General features: G+C 42.1%; 1 protein-coding gene across 1 annotated transcript in view; it reads right to left on the reverse strand.

The window, feature by feature from the left end:
- Window positions 1-24,640, reverse strand: part of LOC144683031 (serine/threonine-protein kinase 24) — a 44,065-nt gene that overhangs the window by 17,364 nt on the left and 2,061 nt on the right. The window contains exons 3-4 of the mRNA XM_078546028.1: window positions 11,205-11,435; window positions 607-663 (exon numbers count right to left, since the gene is read on the reverse strand). Coding sequence (XP_078402154.1) covers window positions 607-663; window positions 11,205-11,435 — 288 coding nt within the window. The remainder of the gene's footprint in view (window positions 1-606; window positions 664-11,204; window positions 11,436-24,640) is intronic.

Below are 24,640 nucleotides of genomic sequence, written 5' to 3' on the forward strand. Positions count from 1 at the left end.
AAGAACTGCTTAAAGAGAAAGAATTTCAACGTTGTAGTTAGCTCTCTAGATTATCTTAGCACTTCCTTTCGCTGATTTCACAATTTCAATATCAGCCAGTCTTGTAATGACTTTAGGAGCATTTCAGGTTTTTGACACTATCAAGCCAGCACTATAAAAAGGACTGTACATTTTCCATGCATTATGGAGGGAAAGAAAGTTTGAGCTTTTCTGCTTCAAATTTAAATACCATCAATGCATTTTCTGGAATCTACATTTCTCACAAGGTTACAAAATTCACTTTTCAGCTGCACTGCAGAAAATTGGTTTAGAAAACTGTAATTGAAAATTAAACTAATATTAAGTAACTTCAGTGTCTCCACTATTGCAAGTTCATCTACCTGGACTGGGCAGCTGGCATTCCTCATTTTATTGTCATTGAAACCTATAACCCAATGTTTCTTCCATTTCTTAAAACTGTAGCTCCTACAAGACCTACTCTGGGCAAAGTCACGAAAGAAATTTCTCCACAGTATGTCAGGCAATGCTTAAATTTCTATTTTGAAAAAAAAAGATGCAACATCCCAATGAATTTTCCACAGCAAAATTTTAAAATAACGTACTTACCAGATCTAAAGCAGAACCACCACCGAGATATTCCATTATAATCCATAATTTTGTATCCTGCACATCAGATGAACAGTTATCAAAAAACTGCTTACAGAGTTAATCACAACATATTAACAAGCAATGTGAAAGTCTGGCCTATTGCACATTCCCCATTTCCTTCATTCTACCATTGGTGGCTGTGCCATTAACTGCCTAGGCTCTAAGCTTTACATTCCTTCCTAAACCCCTCCGCCTCTCTCTCCTCAAGACGAGACCTTAAAATCTACTTCTTTATCCAAGCTTAAGGTCACCTGTCCTAATACCTCTTTAGGTGGCTGAATGACAAATTTTTATGCTCCTTGTGGGGCCTAATGCAAGTTGTTTCTGAAAGTTGCACACAATGAACACATTACAAACCACAAGGCCTTATGTTACTATTAGCTAACTTTCCTTAACAAATCTCAAGTACATTTTTATAAAGGAAACAAATCAATGTGAAGGTTGAAAAGGTTGATGCAAAACAACTTATTATAGCAGGATCAAACTAGAACATTAATGGGAAACTGTATTCGCACTTCAGCATAGAGAAAGACTGCAAGGTTATGTCTTATTAAATTGAAAATATACTGGGGTTGCTGCAACTTCAATGAAGTACTTCATGAATTAAAATCCTCTTATGAAGAAAGGTTGAACAGGTTAGGCCTATACCCATTGGAGTTTAAAAGAATGAGAGGCGATTTGATTGAAACATACAAGATCCTGAACTTGATTGGGTGGATGCCCAGAGGATGTTTCCTCTTATGGGGGACTCTAAAACTAGGGGGCATAGCTTAAAAATAAGAGCCCTCCCTTTCAAGACAGAGCTGAGGAGAAACGTTTTCTCCCGAAGGGTCATTGGTGTGTGGAATTCTCTTTGTCAGGAAGTAGTGGAGGCTGGGTTATTACATTTATTCAAGGCTGAGTTATTTGATAGGCAAGGGAGTTAAGGGTTATTGGGAGGGCAGACAGGAAAGTGGAGCTGAGACCACAACCAGATCAGCCATGATCTTACTGAATGGTGGAGCAAGTTTGAAGGGTCAAATGGCCTACTCCTGCTTCGATGTTCCTAAAGGCTGTATTGCTTAGAACTTACAGGTCATTCTGATGTTTAAGCTCCACATGAGCCATGTCTCACTCTGCTTCATCTCATCTAATAAGCATATCCTTTCGTTCCTTTCTCCCCCCCGTGTTTATCCAGCTTTCCCTTAAAACGTATCTGTGCTATTCACCTCAACCACTCCCCGTGGTAGTGAGTTCACATTCTCACCATTCTCTGGGTGAAGAGGTTTCTCCTGAATTTCCTATTGGGTTTATTAGTGACTATCTTATATTCATGGTACCTAGCTTTAGAAACATTTACCCCATGTCTACCCTATCAAATCCCTTCATAATATTCATGAGTTCTATTAAGTCATCTCTTGAGCCTTTCCTTTTTTAGGGACATTTGAGCCCGGAACTGAGGAGTCAGAGGCGCCTGCTGCTAGTCACTGATGTAAGAGCAAAATGTGGAAATTGTTACAGCTCAAGGTATAGGCTATAAAACTGTAATGGAAAATTCACACCATATAAATTTAAAAAGAAAATATTTTTTGCACTTAAAAAGTACCAAGCTTAAATCGCAAACAATTTTCCATTTCAAATTAGATTTTCTAGCCAATTTATTAAGCACAATATCTTCTACAGGCGCATTTAGTCAAATGCGATATCTGCCAGATGTCACATGAGCAGACCTTAAAGCAAAAAGCCCTAAAATTAACAATGAGATCTTGTTTAGCTTTGCTCTAACAGAACAAGCGTGAGGGTTCTTACTGTCCTAAGCACTTTGCAGCAGGCTAAGGACAAGTAAGGCACTATGTAAATGCAAGTTCCGAGAGTCTGGACAAGACCCTGGAACTGACTAAATTAGCTTCCAGTGATTTATGTTATACAAACTAGATAATTTTAGTAAAAGTAGAATGGCAGGGTATTGTTCTGTGCCTTTTCAGTGGTAGAATGACTATACAACACAAAACCACAGTATACCATTCCTTTCATAATCAAACATGTTATAGCAAAGTGAAGATTTAGAGGAATGTTCATCCATTCTATTAACCATAGGCTGAACTAAACTCTCAATCAGCTTGGATGCTGTAATAAGACAAATGAAAAGACTGGAGAAAGGTATTTCCTAATCACTTTTATCTATCCTCATTGATACTGTCTGTTGAATTACTCACTACAGAGCAGCAACAAGAAAGTGACATTATATCAACTTGAATATAGGGTCACTGCCATTCACCAAGAGCTTCCATTTGCATGGCACCTTTAACACAGAAGATTCATAACTTTGTGACCTATCTTACACAGCACTGTGGCTTAGACAACCTATTCGTTATAGGCTGAAAATACAACTACTATGTACTATAAGGCCTTTAACGTGATGAAACATCCCAAGGTGCTTCACAGGAGCATTACAAAACAAGTATGGCACTGAGTCACATAAGGAGATATTAGCTCAGATGGCCAAATGCTTTGTCAAAGAGGAATGTTTTATGAAATGTCTTCGACAGGCGAAGTGAGGTACAGAGGCAGAGGGGTTTAGGAAGGGAATTTCAGAGCTTAGGGTCTAAGCAACTGAAGATATGGCCACCAACGCTGCAGTCATAATAACTGGGGATGCACAAGAGATCAGAGTTAGGGGGGCAGATATCTCCCAAGGGTTGCGGCGGAAATTATACAACAGGGAGGGGCAAGACCATGGAGGGATTTAAATACCGGTATTTTAAAATTAAGATGTTGCTCAACTAACAGCCAGGGGTGATAGGGGAACAGGGTTTGTCGCAAATTAAGATACAGGCAGGGGTTTGGATAACCTCAAGTTTACAGAGGATGAAATACCATACCATTTCAGAGTGAAGCAGAACTCAGAACTGCTGCATATCAATAAAAACCCATAGTGAAAAGAAGAAGTTGCAATAATATAACTAACGTTTTTCGTGATTTCAGGGCATTGCAAAGTGCTTTATAGCCAAAGTGGTGCTTTTGAAGTGTAATCACTGTTATAATGTAGGCTGCTGGAATCATAGAACTGAAATATAATAATCGGTGAAGCTGAGAGAATTTGTCAATAATTACTGATATTACAGTTTGCAGATTCCAAATATTAGGTACTTTAGCCCAGCGCTTCACAAACTGTGGGTCCAAAGCAGCAATGGCACCCGTGAAGCTCAGACTGCGCTCCGACAGGTGCAAGAGTCCTTTAAATGTTCATTTTCTTTCCTGTCATTGGGTGTGGCTTATCATCTGTTCTCTGACGCCTGATTGTTGTCATAACTACAGCCTGTAAAAAGATGGGTCTTTGCTATTTTCAGGGCAACGCCAACAGTTTTGAACACCGACTCCCAAGCCCACCCACCCCCGCCCCCAACAACTCTCCAACCTCCTCCCGGTCAACGACGCTCCAACTACCCACCACTGCCCAATTTTCACTCTCTGCTCGTACCAACTCTGAGGCAATAAAATGGGGCCACAATGGGAAAAAATTTGGGAAGCACTGCTTTAGGCTCTTGAAAGCTTTCCACCAACCAGGTGCCACCTCACTCCATTTGGGTTTGTTGGCAAAAAGTAGGACGCTCTGGCCTCAAACAACTGAACTGGAGAACTGGTGCTAAATCCTTAACCAGGCCAGCCTTTTCCAAAGACTTGCAAAAAGACTTATAGTACCTTTCACAACCTCAGGATGTTCCAAAGCACTTCACAGTCAGTGAAGTACTTTCGAAGTTTAGTTACTGTTGTAATATAGGAAATGGGACAGCCAATTTGGACACTAAGGAATATGGGGATCGGCGGGGGAGTGAAGTTGATGTGGAAGATCAGTCAAGATCATATTGAATGGCACAGCAGGCTCAAGGGGCTGTAGTTTACTCCTGTTCCAATGTATCTCATGACGAGTGTTGGATTTCATCTCACTCATCAGCACGTTATTTTTTGTGTCGCAATTTGCTGTAGCATGAGTTGATAATGACAAAGCGAGAACAATGGATTGTCTGGGACCTCATCAACAACATGACCAACAGTCTATGAAAGGTCACAGATCTGAAAAGTCAGCTCGTTTCACTCTCCACAGATGCTGCCAGGCCTGTTGAGTATTTCCAGCATTTACTGTTTCTATTTTTAATCCAACAGTTTACCTCCTTAGCCAATGAGTTTTAAAGATAGAGGAACAAAAAAGATGGGGAAGGATATAGAGTAGATTACAGTCAAATTGGTTACAAAAAGAGAATAAAGAGAGGAAAAGAAAGATTGGACGATGTCAGCAGAGAAACAAAGGAATTTTTTTTTTAAATTATAAACGTCTCGGAACAATTTACTACTTGTAGGAGTGAGATGTCTGTTTCAACTGTTCTCTCTCTGGGCCAGAGAGATTGAGTTTCAAGTCAGGTTCCTAAATCACATCATTAGCAAGGTCCTTTTAATTTGAAATTAATTTGAATTAAAATTCAAATGCATCGAAGAGGGTAAAAACTAAGACCTCTTGGCTTGAAGCTCATCCCCCTTGGGTTCACCACCATTAGTCAAGCACTCAGTTGAAATAATGCGCTTTACGTCCTAGACTGTACCAAACAGATTATTCCAAGTTTAAGGCCATTGCATAATTCTGGTGACAAGTGATAATGTGGTTTAGTGACTCGAGCCATTCTCTTATGGTCCTTACATCACCAGACATTTTGTTGAATCTAACTGTCGTGTTAATACTATTTTGTTAATGTACGATGCATCAACAGTCACGCAGGGAATTGATGTAGAAAAATAAACCCAGAGAAATCTATTGTATGATTCTGGGTCTAGAAATTATTCATGCTCTACTGGCTAATCTTGTAACAATTTTCTCTTGTTTTGACAGACATGTTAGCCATGGCAGCGACAAGACTTGTAACTCATGGCACAATCCACCCATTTCATAGTGTACAATGGAAAGGTTCGTGGCAAGGGTTTTTTTCTCATTTTTACAAGGCTCATAGTAAAACGCTCAGCAATATGTGATGATTCACAACTCACAGGGTATCTCCTCCTTGTCACAAACTGTTGAGGTTTCTTTCAATTTCTTTAAAATTTCTCAGTTTTGGGAGAACGTATCCAAACAAAATACCAATCATACTGTGGGCACTGTCCGGCTTCCCAAAACTGATACAGCTGTGGCACAGTGGCTAGTATTCTTGCCTCCAAATCACATGGTTGTGGCTTCAAGTCCCAATCATAAAATGAGCACAGAAACCCAAGCTGATACTCCCAGTGCCAGTGCTGATGGAGTGCTACGCTGTTGGAAGCACCATCTTTCGAATGAGATGCCAAACCAAGGCCTCGTCTGCTCTCTCAGGTGGATGTGAAAGATCCCAGAACCGTTATTTTGAAGGGCTTCTCCCCAGCGTCCTAACATGGGGTGTTTCAGCTTACAGGGTCATAAGCCTGGGCCAAGATATTTTATGTACTTCCCACCCCCATCTTCCCATGACATAAATAACAAAATAATTAACTAAAATAACGTATTGGGCAAAGTGTGTTTGTTAAACACATTCCTTATTGAAATTTAAGTGCAAATGTTATTTAAATAATAAATTTGGCATGTTGTCACAGGAACATAGGAACGTAGGAAATGGGAGCAGCAGTAAGCCATTCGGCCCCTCAAGCCTGCTCCATCATTCAACTAGATTATGGCCAATCTTCTACCTCAATGCCATTTTCCTGCACTATCCCCATATCCCTTGATATCTTTAGTATCTAGAAATCTATCGATCTTTGTCTTGAACACATTCAATGACTGATCCTCCACTGCCCTCTGGGGCAGAGAATTCCAAAGATTCGCCACCCTCTGAATGAAGAAATTCCTCCTCATCTCAGTCCTAAATGGCCTGCCTCTTGTTCTGAGACTATGCCCCTGGTTCTAGATGCCCCTGGTTCTAGATGCCCCCAGCCGGGGCAACATCCTTCCTGCATCTACCCTGTTGACCCTGTAAGAATTTTGTATGTTTCAATGCAATCACTTCTCATTCTCCTAAACTTGAGGGAATACATGGCCAGTCTCCTTAATCTTTCCTTATAGGACAATCCCACCATCCCAGAGATCAGTCTGGTGAATCTTCGTTGCACTCCCTCTAAGGCAAGTATATCTTTCCTTGGGTAAGTAGACCAAAACTGTACACAATACTCCAAGTGTAGTCTCACCAAAGCTCTATACAATTGCACAAGACTTGCTTACTCCTGTACTCAACCTCTCTTGCAATAAAGGTAATGTAGGAGGGTTGTCTAAACTTTGGTTATGATAACATCCAGCCCATTAAGTTCCATTGCTTGCCCCCCTGCTCAGCCAAACACAGGTGATATGCTGATTTGTGGGAATTTTATTAAACAAGAAACAAAACAAGCAACTTTATCAGTAGGACGTTTGAAGTTCATGCCCACTGCAGCGCTGCACTTGTACTTCATTCAGGGCCTGCCGCAGGAAACTGCAAAAGCAAACCGTTTGATGCTGGAAATCTAGCCCCGTTGGCTTTGTATTGACAAGGGAGAGCAGCCAAATAACAACTCTCACTTGCACCACCTCCAGTGGCCCAGGTGCAGCCACCCTCAGGATAGGTGGTCTGTATTCCTGTGGTCTCCCCAGCTTTCCCTGTCACAGGATTGTCAGAATCGCTGTGCTTCTTTCCCCCTCTGTTAGTCTGCTGTAACCGTTTACACCTCCTCTGGGCTCATCCATTCATGTCACATTACCCTCCCCCTTTTGCCTTGCACCATCATGTCTCTTATCTTTTAATCACTCCTGTCCACCTCCCCATCACAAAACTTTCTTTTTATTCTTTGCTTCCCTCTTTCCTTGCTCTGTACTCACTGAAAAGCTGTTAAATTACCAACAATTTCCAGTTCCAATGAAACTCCATCGAATTGAAATGTGAACTTTGTTTTTCTCACCGCAGATGCTGCTGACGGGTTGAACACTTCCAGAATTTTCTGTTTTTACTACAATACCCTGGGTCTCAGCTGAGAAACAGCAGTGCTGTCAGGGGGCATGACCTCCATGGTAATCCAGTGCTTGTGATTGAGGCCAGCCCTCCTGCAGCAATGAAAGAATGCTGCAGTGTTAAAGAGGCTGTTTTTTTGGATGAGATATTAAACCAACGTCCTGCCTGCCTCTTCAGGTGGACATAAAAGATCCCAGGACATTTCTTTTTGAAGAGCAGCAAGATGCTTGGTGTTCTGACTCATCCCTCAACCAATGGCACCAAAACAGGTTAATTGGTCATTCAACTGTTTTTGGGGGACCTTGCCATGAGTGAACTTCCAAACAGTGACTACACTTCAAAATTAATATAGGGGCTGTGCAAGTGCTTTCAGATATCTGAGATGCTGAAAGATGCTACATATTGTAAGTGCAAGTTTTTTTTACAACACAGCAAAAGCCTATTCAACCCAACTGGTCTATGGCAGCGTTTATGCTCCACATGAACCTCTGCCCACTCTACCTCTCAGCCTAGCCAGCAAAACCTTCTACTCCTTTCTCCCTAGCTTCGGCTTAAATGCATCTTTGCTATTTGCCTCAACCACCCTCTATGGTCGCAAGTTCTACATTCTCACCACTATCTAGGTAAAGAAGTTCCTACTGAATTCCCTATTGGATTAATTAGTGAACATCTTATATTGAAGAACCCAGTCTTGCTTTCCCCCCAAAAATGGAAATGTCTTCCCTACATCTACCTATCAAACCAAAACAAACCCTTTGCCGGGTTGGACTCTATCTCAGCACAAACATCTGTTTTGAAGACCTGCCATCAATGACATTTGCACGAAGCACTTGCTGTTGGAGAGGGGGGGAAGAGGGGTTTAAGAAAACGGACTGCAGTACAGAAATGAAGCCGAGCATCCTTTCCTTCACATTCCAGAATGATCCTGGAACAGCGAGCAGTTTCGCTAGACAAGACAGCAGGACCCAATAGGGCTTTATGTGGTCCAGCCAGATCTGGTGGTGGATGGTTAAACCAGTTGCCCACCATATCTGTTCAAGTCTGTATTCCTTGGACTTAGAGCAGGGAAGGGAGCCGTTCCTAGGGAACAGCCAGGGTGAGAGAGAGTAATGGTTTTAATGGGGACTAGGACATCAAAGGCAGAAGTAAGGATGCAGTTGAGTAGACCAGCGAACGAAGAAATGGAAAGTCTTAGCGAATGGAGGGCCAAAAGCTAGAGAGTTGAGATTTTAAAAAAGCACTTCCAAGTGAATGGGAGAATAGTCTTTTTCCCCAAGGTGGACATGGAAAGAAATATGGTTAGGAAAGGGAAAGGGAATGTGGGTAGAGGTCAGTGCAAGGAAGTGATCAGAAATGGTCTTATCTGTGATTGATACTATGGGTGCAGTAATGGCAGTTGAGATGCTAAGATCAAGGAGCAAGCTGTGAGTGTGGGTTGGGGAGTTTTTACAAAAGGAGAGATTAAGGACGGAGAGAAGGACAATGAACTCAAGCGGGGAGGGAGCATGATAAAGTGAGACTCAGGTTGAAATCACCAAAGATAAGGAGTTGCTTAGTGCAAAGGTTGAAGGTGGAAAACAGCGAAGCTATCTTGGTGAGAAAATTTATATGGTGCTTGATTGAGCTTAGACAACGAGGATTAGAAATGAGAGGCAAGAGGGGTGGAACAAGGTGCTCAAAGGAGGAAAAAGTGCCAGGAAGTAAGGGGACAGGCAAAGGTGTGATTGGTAGTAAAAGCCACACTGATGGGCTGGGCAGGGCAAGTGATGGAAGGCATAGCCAGATGGAGAAGGCTTCAGATAGAGGGAAGGTGCACTCAGCCAGACTTCTGTCAAAGCCATGAAATCGATAAATCATCTACAATAATCCTATGGACTGTAAGGGCCCTGTTCACGAGTGATGAAACATTCTGGACGGAGATGCGCAGAGGGGTGGTCAGACCTGGTCTGCTGGCAGACTTCACAGGTCAGAGCTGGGAGGATGAGTTGTTCGGTGAGGAGACTGGCAAGATTAGCCCCCAGCAGGTATGCTGGGCAGGAAGGTTGGCAAAAGAGTAGGGTGGGGCAGTTGGGATTGCTGCTCGGGGGGGAGTGATCCGTGCCTCAATGGACACTTTGGAGAATACCAAGAGAGGCACAGAGGTATCCAAGAGGCAGTCAACATTGGGATGGCAATAGGAGAATAGGAAGCTGAAAACTCTGTAGAAAAGAGAGGCCAGAAACCAGCTCAGCAGGGAACAGCAGCAGAGAGGGATGGGCTGTAAGCTGATCGAGTTACTTTAAAATTGAAACAACTGGGCAGCAGATCAGAGACGCAGCAGCTGAGTCTTAGTGTAGTCCAGTGCAGATGCCAGAAGCACAGCTTTGATGCTGAGAAAAATCCAGAAATTTGGAAGCTAAATTTGAAAAAAAATATTTCCAGAGTTTCTTGTGAAAAGCAGAAATTAGGCATGGACTGGGGATGGGCAGGAGTGGTTTAAACTGGCAGTGAACATGTAGTTGGGGCTAAAATGCACCCACTATTAGAACCAGAAGAACTTAAACAGCAGAAGAAAGGAGACTGAGGCAGGAGGGAGAAAGGGTGACAGTAGAAGGGCAAGGATAGAGGTACACAGTAAAGGGCTCTCTTGGGAGCTGATCGCCTAGTAGTCACCTTAAATGGCAACTTGAGCACGATACCAAGGCTTGGTTCAGGCCTATGCAAGTGGGAGGGGTGGCGGGGAAATGTCAGTAACAATCAGCCCCTCCAATAGAAAGCTTTTGAAAGAGGGAGAGAGACTGAGGTAAGAGACTTAAGGTGTACCATTAATTGTCTGGAATTCTATAACAGGGGTGTCCATACTTTCAGATCAGAGGGCTGGATCAATCCTATGATGTAACTAGCAAGTGGGCAGAATCCGATTAAGGGTGCTTTTACATACAACTTATTTATTCAGCAGAAAATGGTCGCCCCAACTTTAAACATTAAAAGGACTATAACAAAAAGCTCTACAGTGCTCATGTGTCACATGTAGTACAGTTCAAAATCTAACAAATTAAGGTTTTTTTTTCTCCTTTGTCACGTATTCCCAATCTATTTGGAATTATTTTTCTCGCAGGTGCTTTATCATTCCCTTAATTCCCATCTTTACCCCTGCAGTAACTGGAACCAAAAGCACATCACGACCCAATCTCAACTAATGTCCAAAGGGCAGCCTGTAAACTCTGACCAGGCAGCACGTGGGTGGGAAGAAGCAGTTGCAATTCCTGCAGTTCCCCTTTCAATAACAATTATAGTCTTGTCCGGAATTCAGACTGCCACACTTCTCTGACCTCTCTTACCCCAGCATTTGTAAATCAATCTTGGTAGAATCATATTAGCAACACCAGGAGAATTAAATGTCAATCTTAACTGTGTTCCAGTGAATTAAGACTACAGGAAAATCAGTGTTCTCTCACTTCATCTCAAAATGGATTTGGACTAAACCCATATTGAAAACACAATAACATTTAATACAATACTTTACTAAAGTCCAACTACCATAGGTTTATTCTACCTCAATATATACCATTCCCCAAAAACAAGTAAAATGATAAGCTTCACCTTCAGATAGGATCCATAGTATTTTGTAACATACGGACTATCACATTGACTTAGGACAGTTATTTCCTGCTGAATATCTTCAATTTCATCTTCAGCTTCTTCAAGATCAATATTTTTTATGGCCACAATTTTCTGAGTCCTGTTGTCTATTCCTTTGAAAACTTCACCAAAAGAGCCCTTTCCGATCTTCTCCAACTTTGTAAATAGTTCTTCTGGATCTGCTTTCAAATTCTTAAGAAAAAAAATGAAAAGAAATGTTAGAACTCAGAAACTTGTGCTAAACTTCAGAAAAAAAATTGTATTTCTATAGCATCTTTCATGACCTCAGGATGCCCCAAATCACTTTACAGCCAATTCAGTACCTTTGAAATATTCACTGTTGTAACAGGAAACGTGGCAGTCAATTTGTGCTCAGCAAGCTCCCATGAACAGCACAGAGATAATGACCAGATAACCTGCTTTTAATGATGCTGGTTAAGGGATAAAAATTGGCCAGACACCAGGGAGAACTCCTTTGCTCTTCTTCATGGGCTTTTTTACCTGAGAGAGCAGATGGGGCTTCAGAACACTGTCTCATCCAAAAGTCAGCACCTCCAACAGTGCAGCGCTCTGTCAGTACTGCCTGAATTTTGTGCTCAGGTCTCCAGGGTGGAATTTGAAACCACAACCTTCTGACTCAGAGGCAAGAACATTTTTATGAATATAGAAATACAGGTCCATACATCAGCTTCTCACCTTTAATTGATATAGCTTATTGGCATTGACAGGTTTTTATTTTTCCAGTATACGTTTATAAAAATAAAATAGATTAAGGTTACTTAAATCACTGCAGATGAATTGAAATGGAAAAATAACTTTTGTGAAGGGGGAATGCTTGCACTAATTAGAAATTTACTGCCATAAATAATTTTTAAAACATCATTAAAGGATCAAATTTGCACTTGAAGTTAAGGAACCAAACATTTTACATTTACGAGATATATAAAGAAAAGAAGCATGCGCATTAAGCATATTCTCTCACAATGGGACATAAATGGTCCTGTGTATTACACATGGTTATAAACCCCCAACTCGAAACAGATTGTGTTTAGAATTTAGAATCTGATTATTAGTACATCTTTCTGCTTCTTGGAATGAAATGAATGTCAATGATGCTGTGGTTCAGTGGGTAGCACTCTCACCTCAGTCAGAAAGCTGTGGGTTCAAGTCCCACTCCAGACATCTGAGCACTCCCAGTTTAGTACCGAGACAGTGCTGCACTGTCAGAGGCACCATCTTTCGGACGAGATATTAAACCAAGACCATGTGGACGTAAAAGATCCCATGGCACTATTCAAAGAAGAGCAGGAGAGCTCTTCTTGGTGTTCTGGAGATTATTTATCCTTCAACCAACATCACTAAAAGAAAGATATCTGGTCACTATTGCTTGGCTATTTGTGGGAGTTTGCTGTGCATAAAACTAACTGGCTGCTGCATTTCCGATAATACAACAGTGAGTACATTTCATAAGAACTGCATTGACTGCAAATCACTCTAGAATGTCCCAAGGTTGTGAAAGGCACGATATAAACACAAGTTCTTTGCAAGGTAATAGTCAGGGATCAGGAGGAGGTGTGTATTTCAGGTAATGCTCTATTAACCCTGATCAATAGATATTCATTCTAGAAAAGCTACCTCTTCGTTGATTAGCAGCGTTGATTAACAGCAATTAAATCATAATTGCCTCTATGCTTCTCAGCTGGCCTCCCATCTTCCATAAACGTGAGCTCATTCAAAATACCACTGCCCATATCCTAGCGTGCACCAAGTCCTGTTCCCCCATTACCCCTGCACTTGCTGACCTACAATGGCTCCTGGTCTGGGAACACCTGGATTTTGAAATTCTCATCCTTGTTTTTAGATCCCTCCCTGGCCTCGTTCCTCCCTATCTCTGTAACCTCCTACAACTCTACAATTCAAGATCTCTGCAACCTGGTGCATCACTGAATTTCCTTGTTCTATCACTGGCAGTTATGCTTTCAGCTGCTGAGGTCCTTAGCTCTGGAACTTTTCTCCCTCGGCCCCTCTGCCTCTTCAAGATTCTGCTTAAAGCCCAGATCTTTTGGCCGCCTGAAATAATATCTCCTTATGTGACTTAGTGTCACATTTTGTTTGACAACACTCCTGTGAAGGACCTTTATTATGTTGAAGTGCTATATTAGTTGCTGATGGTGTATGCTCTCCAAATTGTGCATTGAGCGAGGAGGCAGTGTCTCCTGATAACACTTTGCCTGTTGAAACCCCAATTCCTTCCTAATCACGTTTCCATGCATGCCTCACTCGCAGTCACGTAATCAGCATGCAATAATGACAAATCAATTATTTTTTTAAAATTATACCAATTAATGATTTTGAATGAGAAGGCTTTCAGCTAGTGATGCTATGAGTGCTATGCAAGAGAAGAGCACAAAAAAAAACAGAATATCAAAATGTACAGGATATTGGCTGAGAGACAAGTGTCAACAATGCTTGAAGGGCAGAATTTCAGCAGATGGTTCATTATATTGGAAGCAGTATTGTCGCTTGGATTACAGTAAAGTGGATGTGGCATTTTTCTGCGTTCACTTGAGCTGTAAAGCACTCTGCTATACAATTATCAGGTCTGCCCTTCTAAACATGGGCATAATCTGGCTTGTTTATTGAACTACAGTGATTGTACTAGGAAAATATGAAAGCTGGGCTTTAAAGTACGACTTCTCTTAAAACATATTGGTAACAATACTCTAAACAAGCTTTGTGACAAAATAGGAAATTTCAGGGCTGATTTGTCTATCAATATATTACGTACCACTTAGCAAAGAAACAGGCCCAACCTGTCTATAATGGTATTTAGGCTTCATGTGAGTGTCCCCCCACTCCTCTTCATCTCACCCTGTCAGCATATCTACTTCTTTCTCCTTCGTGAACTTATCTGATTTTCCTTTAAAGTCATCTACGCAATTCACCTCAACTACTATTTCCGTAGTGAGTTCCACATTCTAACCATTCTCTGGGTATAGAGATTTCTTGTGAATTCCCCATTGGAGTTATTAATGACTATCCTATATTTACCCACTTTAACCTTTGCTCAGTCAATGGACTGAGATCTTCTTCCTGCTGCATTCAGTTCAATGACACAGGACAGCAGACGATCCTATTTTACGTCCCCATGAATATTATTGTGCGAAATAATCAGAATCGCAACTGCTCAGCATTGATTAACAGCAATCAAATCATAATTGCCTCTCCTTATGCTGTGTGTCGGTGGGTATTCTGTGGCTGGCAGAAAAACCCAGTGATGAATTCTAATCACATCATAAACTCAAAAAGATGCCTAGAAAGTTTCAGACTTAGACCAATAGAAGTTTGGTGTAGAGATTTGCGCTGCAAAAGCCATACAGTAATAGGTGATGACACACACAGCTCTATGTGGAAACATAGAATGGTTACAGCACAGGAGACCACCACTTGGCCAGAGGTGTCTATGCTGGCTCCCTGCAACAACAATCCAACTAGTCCCATTCTCGCCTCCTTTTTCCTGGAGCCCTGCAATTGTTTTATTTTCAAGAGCTTATCCAATTCCTGTTCAAAAGCCACAATTGAATCTGCCTGCACGTTCTCAAGCAGTGCATTCCAGATCCTAATCACCCACGGCATAAAAGGGTTTTTCCTCATGTCGCTGTTTGTTCTTTTGCCACTCACCTTTAATTGGTATCCTATGGCTCTTGATCCTTCCACCAATGAAAAATCTTTCCCTATCTACTCTGTCCAGGCCCCTCTCAATTTTGAACACCTCTATCAAATCTCCTCTCAACCTTCTCTGCTCTAAGAAGAACAGCCCCAGCTTTTCCAATCTGTCCTCAAAACTGAAGTTATTCATTTCTGGAACCATACATAGATACACAGGCACTGCACCAGACTATAAATGCATCACTTTCTGTTCATTGCTGAGATATTTGTGATCTCCGCAGTTGCTGCTTGGAGCTCACTGCTCTTGTAGCTGCGACAGGGAGGATTTGTTCAATGCTGAATTGCTGGGAAAGTGCTAGCACTCTTATTGAGGTGCTCCATGGTAACTGCAAATGCAAAGACTGAACGCACAATATAAATCAAGTAGGAGTCAAGCTCAAATGTTTTAAAAATACCTTCCTCTGTCTGCAATACATTGCTCTACCATAGAACTGCATTTCATGGGAACACACTAATCTTTAAATAGTCTGCCTACCTTTTGAAGTTTCACCACAATTCAGCGTTGAGGCTTTAGCACAATCATGCAAAAACTATCAAAGTTGCAACTGTTTGCTGAGTGATTACCCAAAATTGGAAAACGCCCATTGCATTGGACAATCCGGGGTACTTTATTAAAAAATCTAATACAGGTACAATGTCTCAAATCTGGCTATCCAAAAATTGGACATCTTTTTAAGCTGCCATGCACGAATTTTAATTATTAGATGAGTAAAATAACTTACCAGCTTGTCGGGCTAGATGCTGCATTGGCACATGGTGGGCCAACTAATTATCAGCTTTGCAGCTCTGTCTTTTCCCACTCTCTGAGTGACCACTGAGCCAACCCAAATTGCCCGACTCACCGAACCGGCCAACCCAAAAACTGGCAAGTTCTGAAATCCAACATGGACTCAGTCCCAAGGTTGGTGGCTTTGAGACACTATATATACCTGTATAGATGATGTTCTATATTTTAGATACAATTGGTTAAATTTTGCAAACTTCATTGGATATCCAATATTCAAAGGATCTTCTCCAGTCCAACAGCAATACACCACAGAGTTTAATCTTAATCTTACAAGCACAACCGTAAAATTGCAACAGGAACCTTGGTTTCAATAGCAAATTAATCTCAACATCTACAAATGACACAGCACTAAAAAGGAACCCAAAAACTGAGCTGATTTTATTTAGGGAGCTAGAGTTTCTACACATTGATGTAAACGTACATTTCCCCTGGTGTGACTACCAGTGACCCAGATAATTCACTTAAGTAAAAAAAATCGGGTTGGAATTTTAATATCACCCAAGGATATCAAATTGGAGAGTCTGAAGAGGCGATTTAGTAGAATGGTATCAGGGGATGAGGGACTTCAGCTATTTGGAGAGGCTGGGCACATTATCCTTAGAGCAGAGAAAGCTAGTGGGAAATTTAACAGAGGTGTTCAAAATCATCAAGGGTTTTCATAGAGTAAATAAGAAACAACCATTTCTTTCAGCATAAGGGTTGGTAACCAGAGGACACAGATTTAAGATAATTGGCAAAACAACCAGAGGGGAGATGTGAATTTTTACACAGGGAATTATGATTTGGTTATGCACTGAATGGGCAGTGGAAACAGATTCAATAGGAACTTTCAAAAGGGAATTGGATTAATACTTGAAAAAGAAAAATCTGGAGGACTATGGTGAAAGAGCAGGGCAGTGGGACTAACAGGATAGATCTTTCAAAGAGTCGGCATAAGCACAATGGACCGAAAGGTCTCCCTCTGTTTTATACAATCCCATACAGATACCAATGTCGAGATCATGTTCGCTCAATATGCTGGTAGACACGGCTCATCCCTGCAGCAGCAACTGGGGGCTCTACTTAATGTCTTTCTCCTTCCCTCTCAGGATAGTAACTAATTTATCTTACTTACCAGAAATTAACCCTTCACAAAGTAATTTCATCCTTTTTTTCCCCATCCCTGCTGTCACCGAATTTCACAGGCACTACTCTTTGTTCACAACGAAACAACACACAACTTCCCCCTTCATATACAGAGGCTACTTGCTTGCTCTCTCATTTTGCACCCTCAATAAACTGGAGTTCATCCACAACTCTGCTACCCGTATCTGATGTGCACCGACTTCCGTTCACCCCTCATCCCTGTGCTTGCTGGCCTACACTGGCTCCTCTTTGAATAGCGCCTTGATTTTAAAATTCTCATCATGACTTCAAATCCCTCCATGGTCTCAGCCCTCCCCATCTCTGTAACCTCCTCCAGCCTTAAACCCTCTGAGATATCCGCGCTTCTCCAATTCTGGCCTCCTACACCTCCCTTATTTTAATAATCCTACCATTGACAGTGGTGCTTTCAGCTGCCTGGGCTCTAAGCTCTGGAATTCCATCCCTAAACCTCTCCACCTCTCTCTCCTCATTTTCTGAGGGATTATTCTGAACACATGCTACTGATGGGAATTCCGCAGTGTTGAGTTTCATTCTTGCAGAAAGCAGCGAAAGGGGTTAATTATGGAGGGGAGTGGGACAGGGTGAGCTTTGGGGAGGACGGGTTGGGAGATGGGAAATGAAACTATGAGTTGTCCAGAAATTGCAACAAAAAAATACAGCCAGTTGCACCAACAATCTGGCAAAAAATAACATTAATCACACACACAGCTACAGCCAAAATTTAATAAACAATAATAAAGGCACAGTTGGAGATTGTTTTCTGCTCCTATTCCTAGCAGACATTCACTTGCAGCAAAATCAAATCAGTATTTTCAAATTCTGTTCCCAATAACTCACACCTCTAGCGCACATTTCACACCTGACACATCCCAAGGTGCTTCAGGCGGTAGATACACCACCAACAATTTGCATTCATACAACACCTTTAGCATGGTAAAACAATACGAGGTGCTTTGCAGAAGCATTGTCAAACAAAATTGGTCACGGAGCCGTGTAAAGAGATGTTAGGCCAGATGACAACAAGCTTGGTTAAAGAGTTAGGTTTTAAGGAACATCTCAAAGGAGGAGAGAAGAAGAGAGTCAGAAGTTTTTAAAGAGAGGATTCCAGAGCTCACTGCTGAGGCAGCTGAAGGTACAGCTTCTATTGATAGGGCAAATAAACTCAGGGTTGCTCAAGGGACCAGATTGGAGGAGCACTGAGATCACCAGGCAGCAGAAAAGTTCGGGGAGGTGTTCGAAGGCCTAGAGGACAGGGTAGGTTTTTGAAAACGCTCTTGAAGCTCCCGGAGAAGGGTAGCAAGATGGGTGGGTGGCAGCGGTTGAGGGAGAGTGGTCCAGAGCACAGGGCTCAAACTGGAGAAGGTCTGCCATTAATGGGGCAACTGGATGGGGCAGGAGTGGAAGATGCTAAGGCACAAGGACAGAGGGTGAACACTGAATAGTATTAGGGGATGAAGAAAATTACAGTGATTGAGGTGGGTTAGGCCAAGGACGGATTCGTCAACCAGTAGGTGGTGTCGGAATTCAATGTGGTAGGAGACTGGGAGCCTAGGGGGATTGCTAAAGTATGGTAGGGATGGGAGCGCAACGCCTGGATCTGGACAGCAGAGTTTGGAAATATTTGAGTTGATAATGGACAGGATCATTTGAAACTTTCAAAATGGAATTGGACAAATACTTGAAAGAGAGCAATTTGCATCACATGGATCACCTTGGACCTCTGTATTACTGGACCTCTGTATTACTAGTCCAGCAACATTACCACTGCACCATCAACTCCTTCTGATGAAAAGTCAGCGACCTGAAACATTAACTCTGTTTCTCTCCACAGATGCTGTCTGGCCTGCTGAGCATTTCCATGATTTTCTGTTTTCATTTCAGATTGGCAACATCCATAGTATTCTGCTTGAGAAAATTGATCTTTCAATCACCATTGGGAGATCTGCTCCTCAGCCCCTTAATTCCAATATCAGCTTCCATCTCCTCCCCCCCTTCACATTGGTAGTCTAGTTTTAGTTGCCACTGCAGCCAATTTTTATATTTTAGGTCTGCAGCAATAAAGCTAAAACTACCATAAGAATTAAATACTTAACATTAAATACTATTCACACAAAGTAAGCTGCAACTCAATTTATACTTAGAGCTTCTGTTATTTTGTCTTACTGTATTTAGTGTGCGAGGAGGTCTTGTGGCACAGTCGGTAGAGTCCCTGCCTCTGAGCTTTGGGTTCAAGTCCCACTCCGGGACTTGATGGCCATGGAAGTTGCATTCATAATGCGGCCAAACAGGTTGGGTAGCAACTTGCAAATCTTTCCAACATTAGCCAATGGCAGGTGGTAAGAACAGGAGAGATTCCTGGTCAGCCACGTGATGGAAAGAAAGTTGCGGCCTCTGTCGTCACTACCCATAGCTCCAGATTACAACACGCGTGTAAAAGTGCACATTGCCACAGCAACTCAGACACTGAGTGAACTGTAACACACCACCTGGCATGCCAAGTATTAATAACTAGATCAGTGGAGAACAGAAGGAATTTTGCAGCATGGCTTAAAAAAAAGGGGAAGAGGTTGAGAATGGCACACTTGAATTCAGCTACAGTCAAGTGTATAATTACCAGTGGAGAAACTATTTCACCATCATAACACTAAGATCTGCCAGTCACAAAAAGGTCAAATATTAAAGTGCTGTAATATCATCACAAGGTCAAATTAACCTACAGTGCCCTTTCAGATTTTCTCTTATTGTTGCTTTCAGACAGAAGCACACCTGCTCTAGGCACACCTTTTGTTTCTTTTCTTACCCCATCTCCATTCCCTTTGGCCCTGCAAGACCAACTCTTCTGTCACTCAATCGCTCCTGTCTTCCCCACCCACAGACCTTCCTTTTGTCATTGCCCCGCCCAGCCCATGATCAAATCTCTACATCTCTAACTTTTCCCAATTCCAATAAAAGGTAATTCTCCTGAAACGTCTCTATTTTCTCTCTCTCTCTCCACAGATGCTGCCAGTCCTGCTAAGCATTTTTTGCTTTTATTTTAATCTAGGGGCGTTTTGCAACATTAAAAGGCACTATACAAATGCAAGTTGTTGTTGAATAAGAAAGCAGGATGTCAAGCCAACTTTGAATCCGCAGGTAATCTGAAATGGGATAAGCAAAGCAGCTGGGATTTTTGCAGTCTAATACAAGTCCATTCTCTACAATTTTGCATTATGCAAATATTATGCAAACACTGTTTATCAAGCTGTTGAGGAAACACTGCTTGTAAAATAAGCAATTCGCAGCTATTTCCAGCATAGCACCTCATAAATTAGTTTAGCATAGAAAGTGACAGGACAGCATGTAGCGGAAATTACAAACAGCAACTTGCAAGCTTCAGCCAGTCCAAGCAGCAATTTGCCAAATGGCAACATGATCTCAGTTGCAGATCTTCAAACAGTTTTGAGATGTCAAGCACAAGATACAGGAAACTGAAACTGCTCAGTGAATAACAGCCACAAGACAGAGACAGAAATGCTCCACTTTACATATTTTGTTTTAAAAAAGCCTCAGAATTTACAACACTGGGCAGCTATTTACATAGTGAAAACACAGCATCCGTCAGCATAAAACTCACGTGGCATTCAGCCCGTCGTGTCTGTGCTGGCTCTTTGAAAGAGCTTTCCAATTAGTCCCACTCACCCTGCGTTTTCCCCCATCGCCTTGCAAATTATTCCTTCTCAAGTATTTATCCAATTCCCTTCTGAAAGTTACTACTGAATCTGCTTCCAGATTACAACAACTCACTAAGTGCAAGCATTTGTCATCCCTCCCCGTTCCTTCCCTCCCACCGCACACACAGCCTTGGGTCTTTTTGCCAGTTACCTTAAGTCTGAGTCCTCTGGTTACTGATCCTCCCGCCACTGGAAGTTTCTCCTTATTTACTCTATTCAAAACCTTTCAGAATTTTACACCCACGGGTTATTTGTTTCACTACTTGGCAGTTTTTTTTTCCGTAGTACATCCTCATTATCCAGAATTACACGACACAACCTGCATTTACATAGCGCCTTTCAAGGCACTGCGGAGGAGCATTCGATACAATTTGATGTTGAGCCACTAAGAAGATAACGACATGGACTTTGCAGCAGTAATTACAGTGGAATCGGGTTTCATAACTACTCCTGATAAACCTTTCTGGGACTAAAAAAAATAATTTTATATTTGTGGAATATCAAATTTCTCCATTATGATAAAAAAATGCACATATTTTTTAAAGTATATTTTTTAAAAGTTTGTTTGTGATATTCCAGCTTCTGAGTACCCTGTGGTATGCCACAATCATTTATCTTGTTCTCTGTAAAATGTAATTAAAAGTGAAAGATAATCAGTGCATTTTATCTCCTGGTTTGCAATCTGTGAAAATACTCCTACGTGACTGGCTGCTTAGTCTGATTGATGACACTACTGTTGTTGGAAGCTCTTGACTTTGTGCCACATTTAAGCTAACATCGGGAAATGAGAAATCCACACAACAGATCTTTGTGGCCAGTTTTCTTAAGAGGTCAGTGTCACTTCACTAACCGTGAAATTCGGGCCCTGAGGACAGGTGGCCAAAATCTTGCTCAGAGAGGAAGGTTTTCAAGAATGTCTTAAGGAAGAAAGGGAGATTGAAGGAGAAAACCCCAGAACTTAGGGGCCAGGCAGCTGAAGGCATGGCCACCAATGGTGGAGTGGTTAAAATCAGGGATAAGGAAGGAATGGGAGAAGCGCAGAGACAGGGAAAGGAGAGGTCATGGAGGGAGAATTCTCAATTCTGTTCCTGGACTGGAAGCCAATGGAGGTCAGTGAGCGCAGGGTAAGCGGGTGGACTGGACAGGATGCAAGTTGGAATATGGTTAGCGGAGTTATGGATGAGTTGAAGTTTACAAAGGATGGAAAATGGGAAGCCGATTAAGGGAGCACTGGAGTAAAGTAAAAAAGGCCTGAATGTTATAGCTAGAGACACACAAATGAGCAGGCAGCTAAATACAGTTTTCCTGAATACCTGAATGAAATCTCTGAAATATAAAGTTTCCATATTTTAACACTTTACTGATAAAGTATAACGGATCTGACAATTTAATTTTAGAATTATAGTTTAAGAAGTGGGCTTAAATTTAGCATTGACAGTGTTTTAAAATTCTTATTTGTGTTTGCAAATCTCTCCATGGCCTCACCCACTACCTCCTTTAAGATGCACCTTCAAGTGTACCTGAGCAAGCTTTTGGTTACCAGTCCTAATGTCTCTATCACACAATATTTACAGTGCAGGAGGCCATTCAGCCCATCGAGTCTGCACTGGCTCTCTGAAAGAGCATTCTACCTAGTTCCACTCCCCTGCCTTATCCCCGTAACCTTGCACACTCATTCTTTTCAGACAGCAATCCAATTTCCTTTTGAATATCTCAATCGAACATGCCCCAACCACCCTCTCAGGAAGTTTGGTCCAGATTCCAGGGGAAAAACATTTCCTCACATCCCTTTTACTCCTTTCGCCAATTATTTTGAATCTGTGCCCTCTAGTTCTTGATGTTCTCTTGAGTGGGAACAGTTTCTCACTATTTACCCTGTCCATTCCCCTCAGGATCTTGAATACCTCTATCAAGTCTCCTCTCAACCTTCTTTTCTCCAAGGGAAACAGTCCCAACCTCGCCAATCTATCCTCATAGCTACAGCTCTTTATCCCTGGAATTATTCTTGTGAATCTCCTCTGTACTCTCTCCAATGCCTTCACATCCTTCCTCAAGTATCCTTCCCCAGAACTGGACGCAGTGCTCCAGATGAGGCCTAACAAGTGTCTTACACAAGTTCAACTTGACCTCCTTACTCTTGTACACAATGCCCCTATTAAGCCTAAAATACTATATGCTTTATTAACTGCTCTCTCAATATGCCCTGCCATCTTCAATGACTTATGCACATATACACCAAGGTCCCTCTGTTCCTGCACCTCCTTTAGAGTATCTCCTTTTATTTTATACTATCTCTCCATAATCCTCCTGCCAAAATGAATCACCTCACGCTTCTCTGCATTGAACTTCATTGTGGCTCAGCACCAAATTTTCCCTGATTAACACTCCTGTGAAGTGTCTTGGGACAGTTTTCTACATTAAATGCATTATATAAACAGTTTAGGGAGAGTATGATGTGGAATAGTCAGGAGTGATGGGGTGATAATATTACAAGGTTCCACCAATTCTGGTCTCTTGCGGATCCCCAATTTCCAACACTTCACCATTGGCAGCTGAGCCTCCAGTTAACTGGGAGCTCTGGAATTCCCTTCCTAAACCTCTCTCGCTCTCTTTCCTCCTTTAAGACGCTCCTCAAAACCAACCTCTGACCAAGCTTTTGGTCACCTATCCTAACATGGACAGGTCCAAACATGTGGCTCATTAAGGTTCCTGTGAAGCATCTTTGCGAGGTTTTAGTATGTTAAAGGTAGTCATACAGTTATACCGCACAGAAACAGGCCCTTCAGCCCATTGTGTTCGTGCCGGCCATCAAGCACCTATCTATTCTAATCCCATTTTCCAGCACTTGGCCCTTAGCCCTGTATGCTCTGGCGTTTCAAATGCTCCTCTAAATACTTTTTAAATGTTGTGAGGGTTTCTGCCTCTACCACCCCCTCAGGCAGTGTGTTCCAGATTCCAACCACCCTCCTGCCCCTTACCTTCAATCTATGTCCCCTGGTTATTGACACCTCCTCTAAGGGGAAAGGTTTCTTCCTATCTACCCTATCTATGTCCCTCATAATTTTGTATACCTCTATCAGGTCCCCCCTCAGCCTTCTCTGCTCTAAGGAAAACAACCCTAACCTATCCAGTCTCTCTTCATAGCTGAAACGCTCCAGCCCAGGCAACATCCTGGTGATTCTCCTCTGCACCCGCTCCAGTGCAATCACATCCTTCCTATAGTGTGGCGACCAGAACTGTACACAGCACTCCAGCTGTGGCTTTACTAGCATTTTATACAGCTCCAACATAACCTCCCTGCTCTTATATTCCATGCCTCAGCTAATAAAGGCAAGTATCTCATAAGCTTTCTTAACTACCTTATCTACCTGTGCTGCTGCCTTCAGGGATCTATGGACATGTACACCAAGGTCCCTCTGATCCTCTGTACTTCCTAGGGCCTACCATTCATTGTGTATTCCCTTGCTGTGTTCGTCCTCCCAAAATGCATCACCTCACACTTCTCAGGATTAAATTCCATTTGCCACTGCTCTGCCCATCTTACCAGCCCATCTATATCATCCTGTAATCTAAGGCTTTCCTCCTCACTATTTACCACACCACCAGTTTTTGTATCATCTGCGAAATTACTGATCATACCTCCTATATTCACGTCTAAATCATTAATGTACACTACAAACAGCAAGATCCCAGCACCGATCCCTGAGGTTCACCACTCGTCACAGGCTTCCAATCGCAAAAACAACCTTTGACCGTCACCCTCAGCCTCCTGCCACTAAGCCAATTTTGGATCCAATCTGCCCTGGATCCCATGGGCTCTTACCTTCTGGACAATTCTCCCGTGCAGGACCTTGTCAAAAGCCTTACTGAAGTCCATGTAGAATACATCCACTGCACTACCCTCATCTACACAACTAGTCACCTCCTCGAAAAATTTAATCAAATTTGTTAGACATGATCTTCCCCTGACAAAGCCATGCTGACTATCCTTGATTAATCCCTGCCTCTCCAAGTGGCGATTAATC

The sequence above is a fragment of the Cetorhinus maximus genome, chromosome 7, assembly GCF_964194155.1.
Source record: "Cetorhinus maximus chromosome 7, sCetMax3.hap1.1, whole genome shotgun sequence".
In the NCBI taxonomy this organism is placed as follows: Eukaryota; Metazoa; Chordata; class Chondrichthyes; order Lamniformes; family Cetorhinidae; genus Cetorhinus; species Cetorhinus maximus.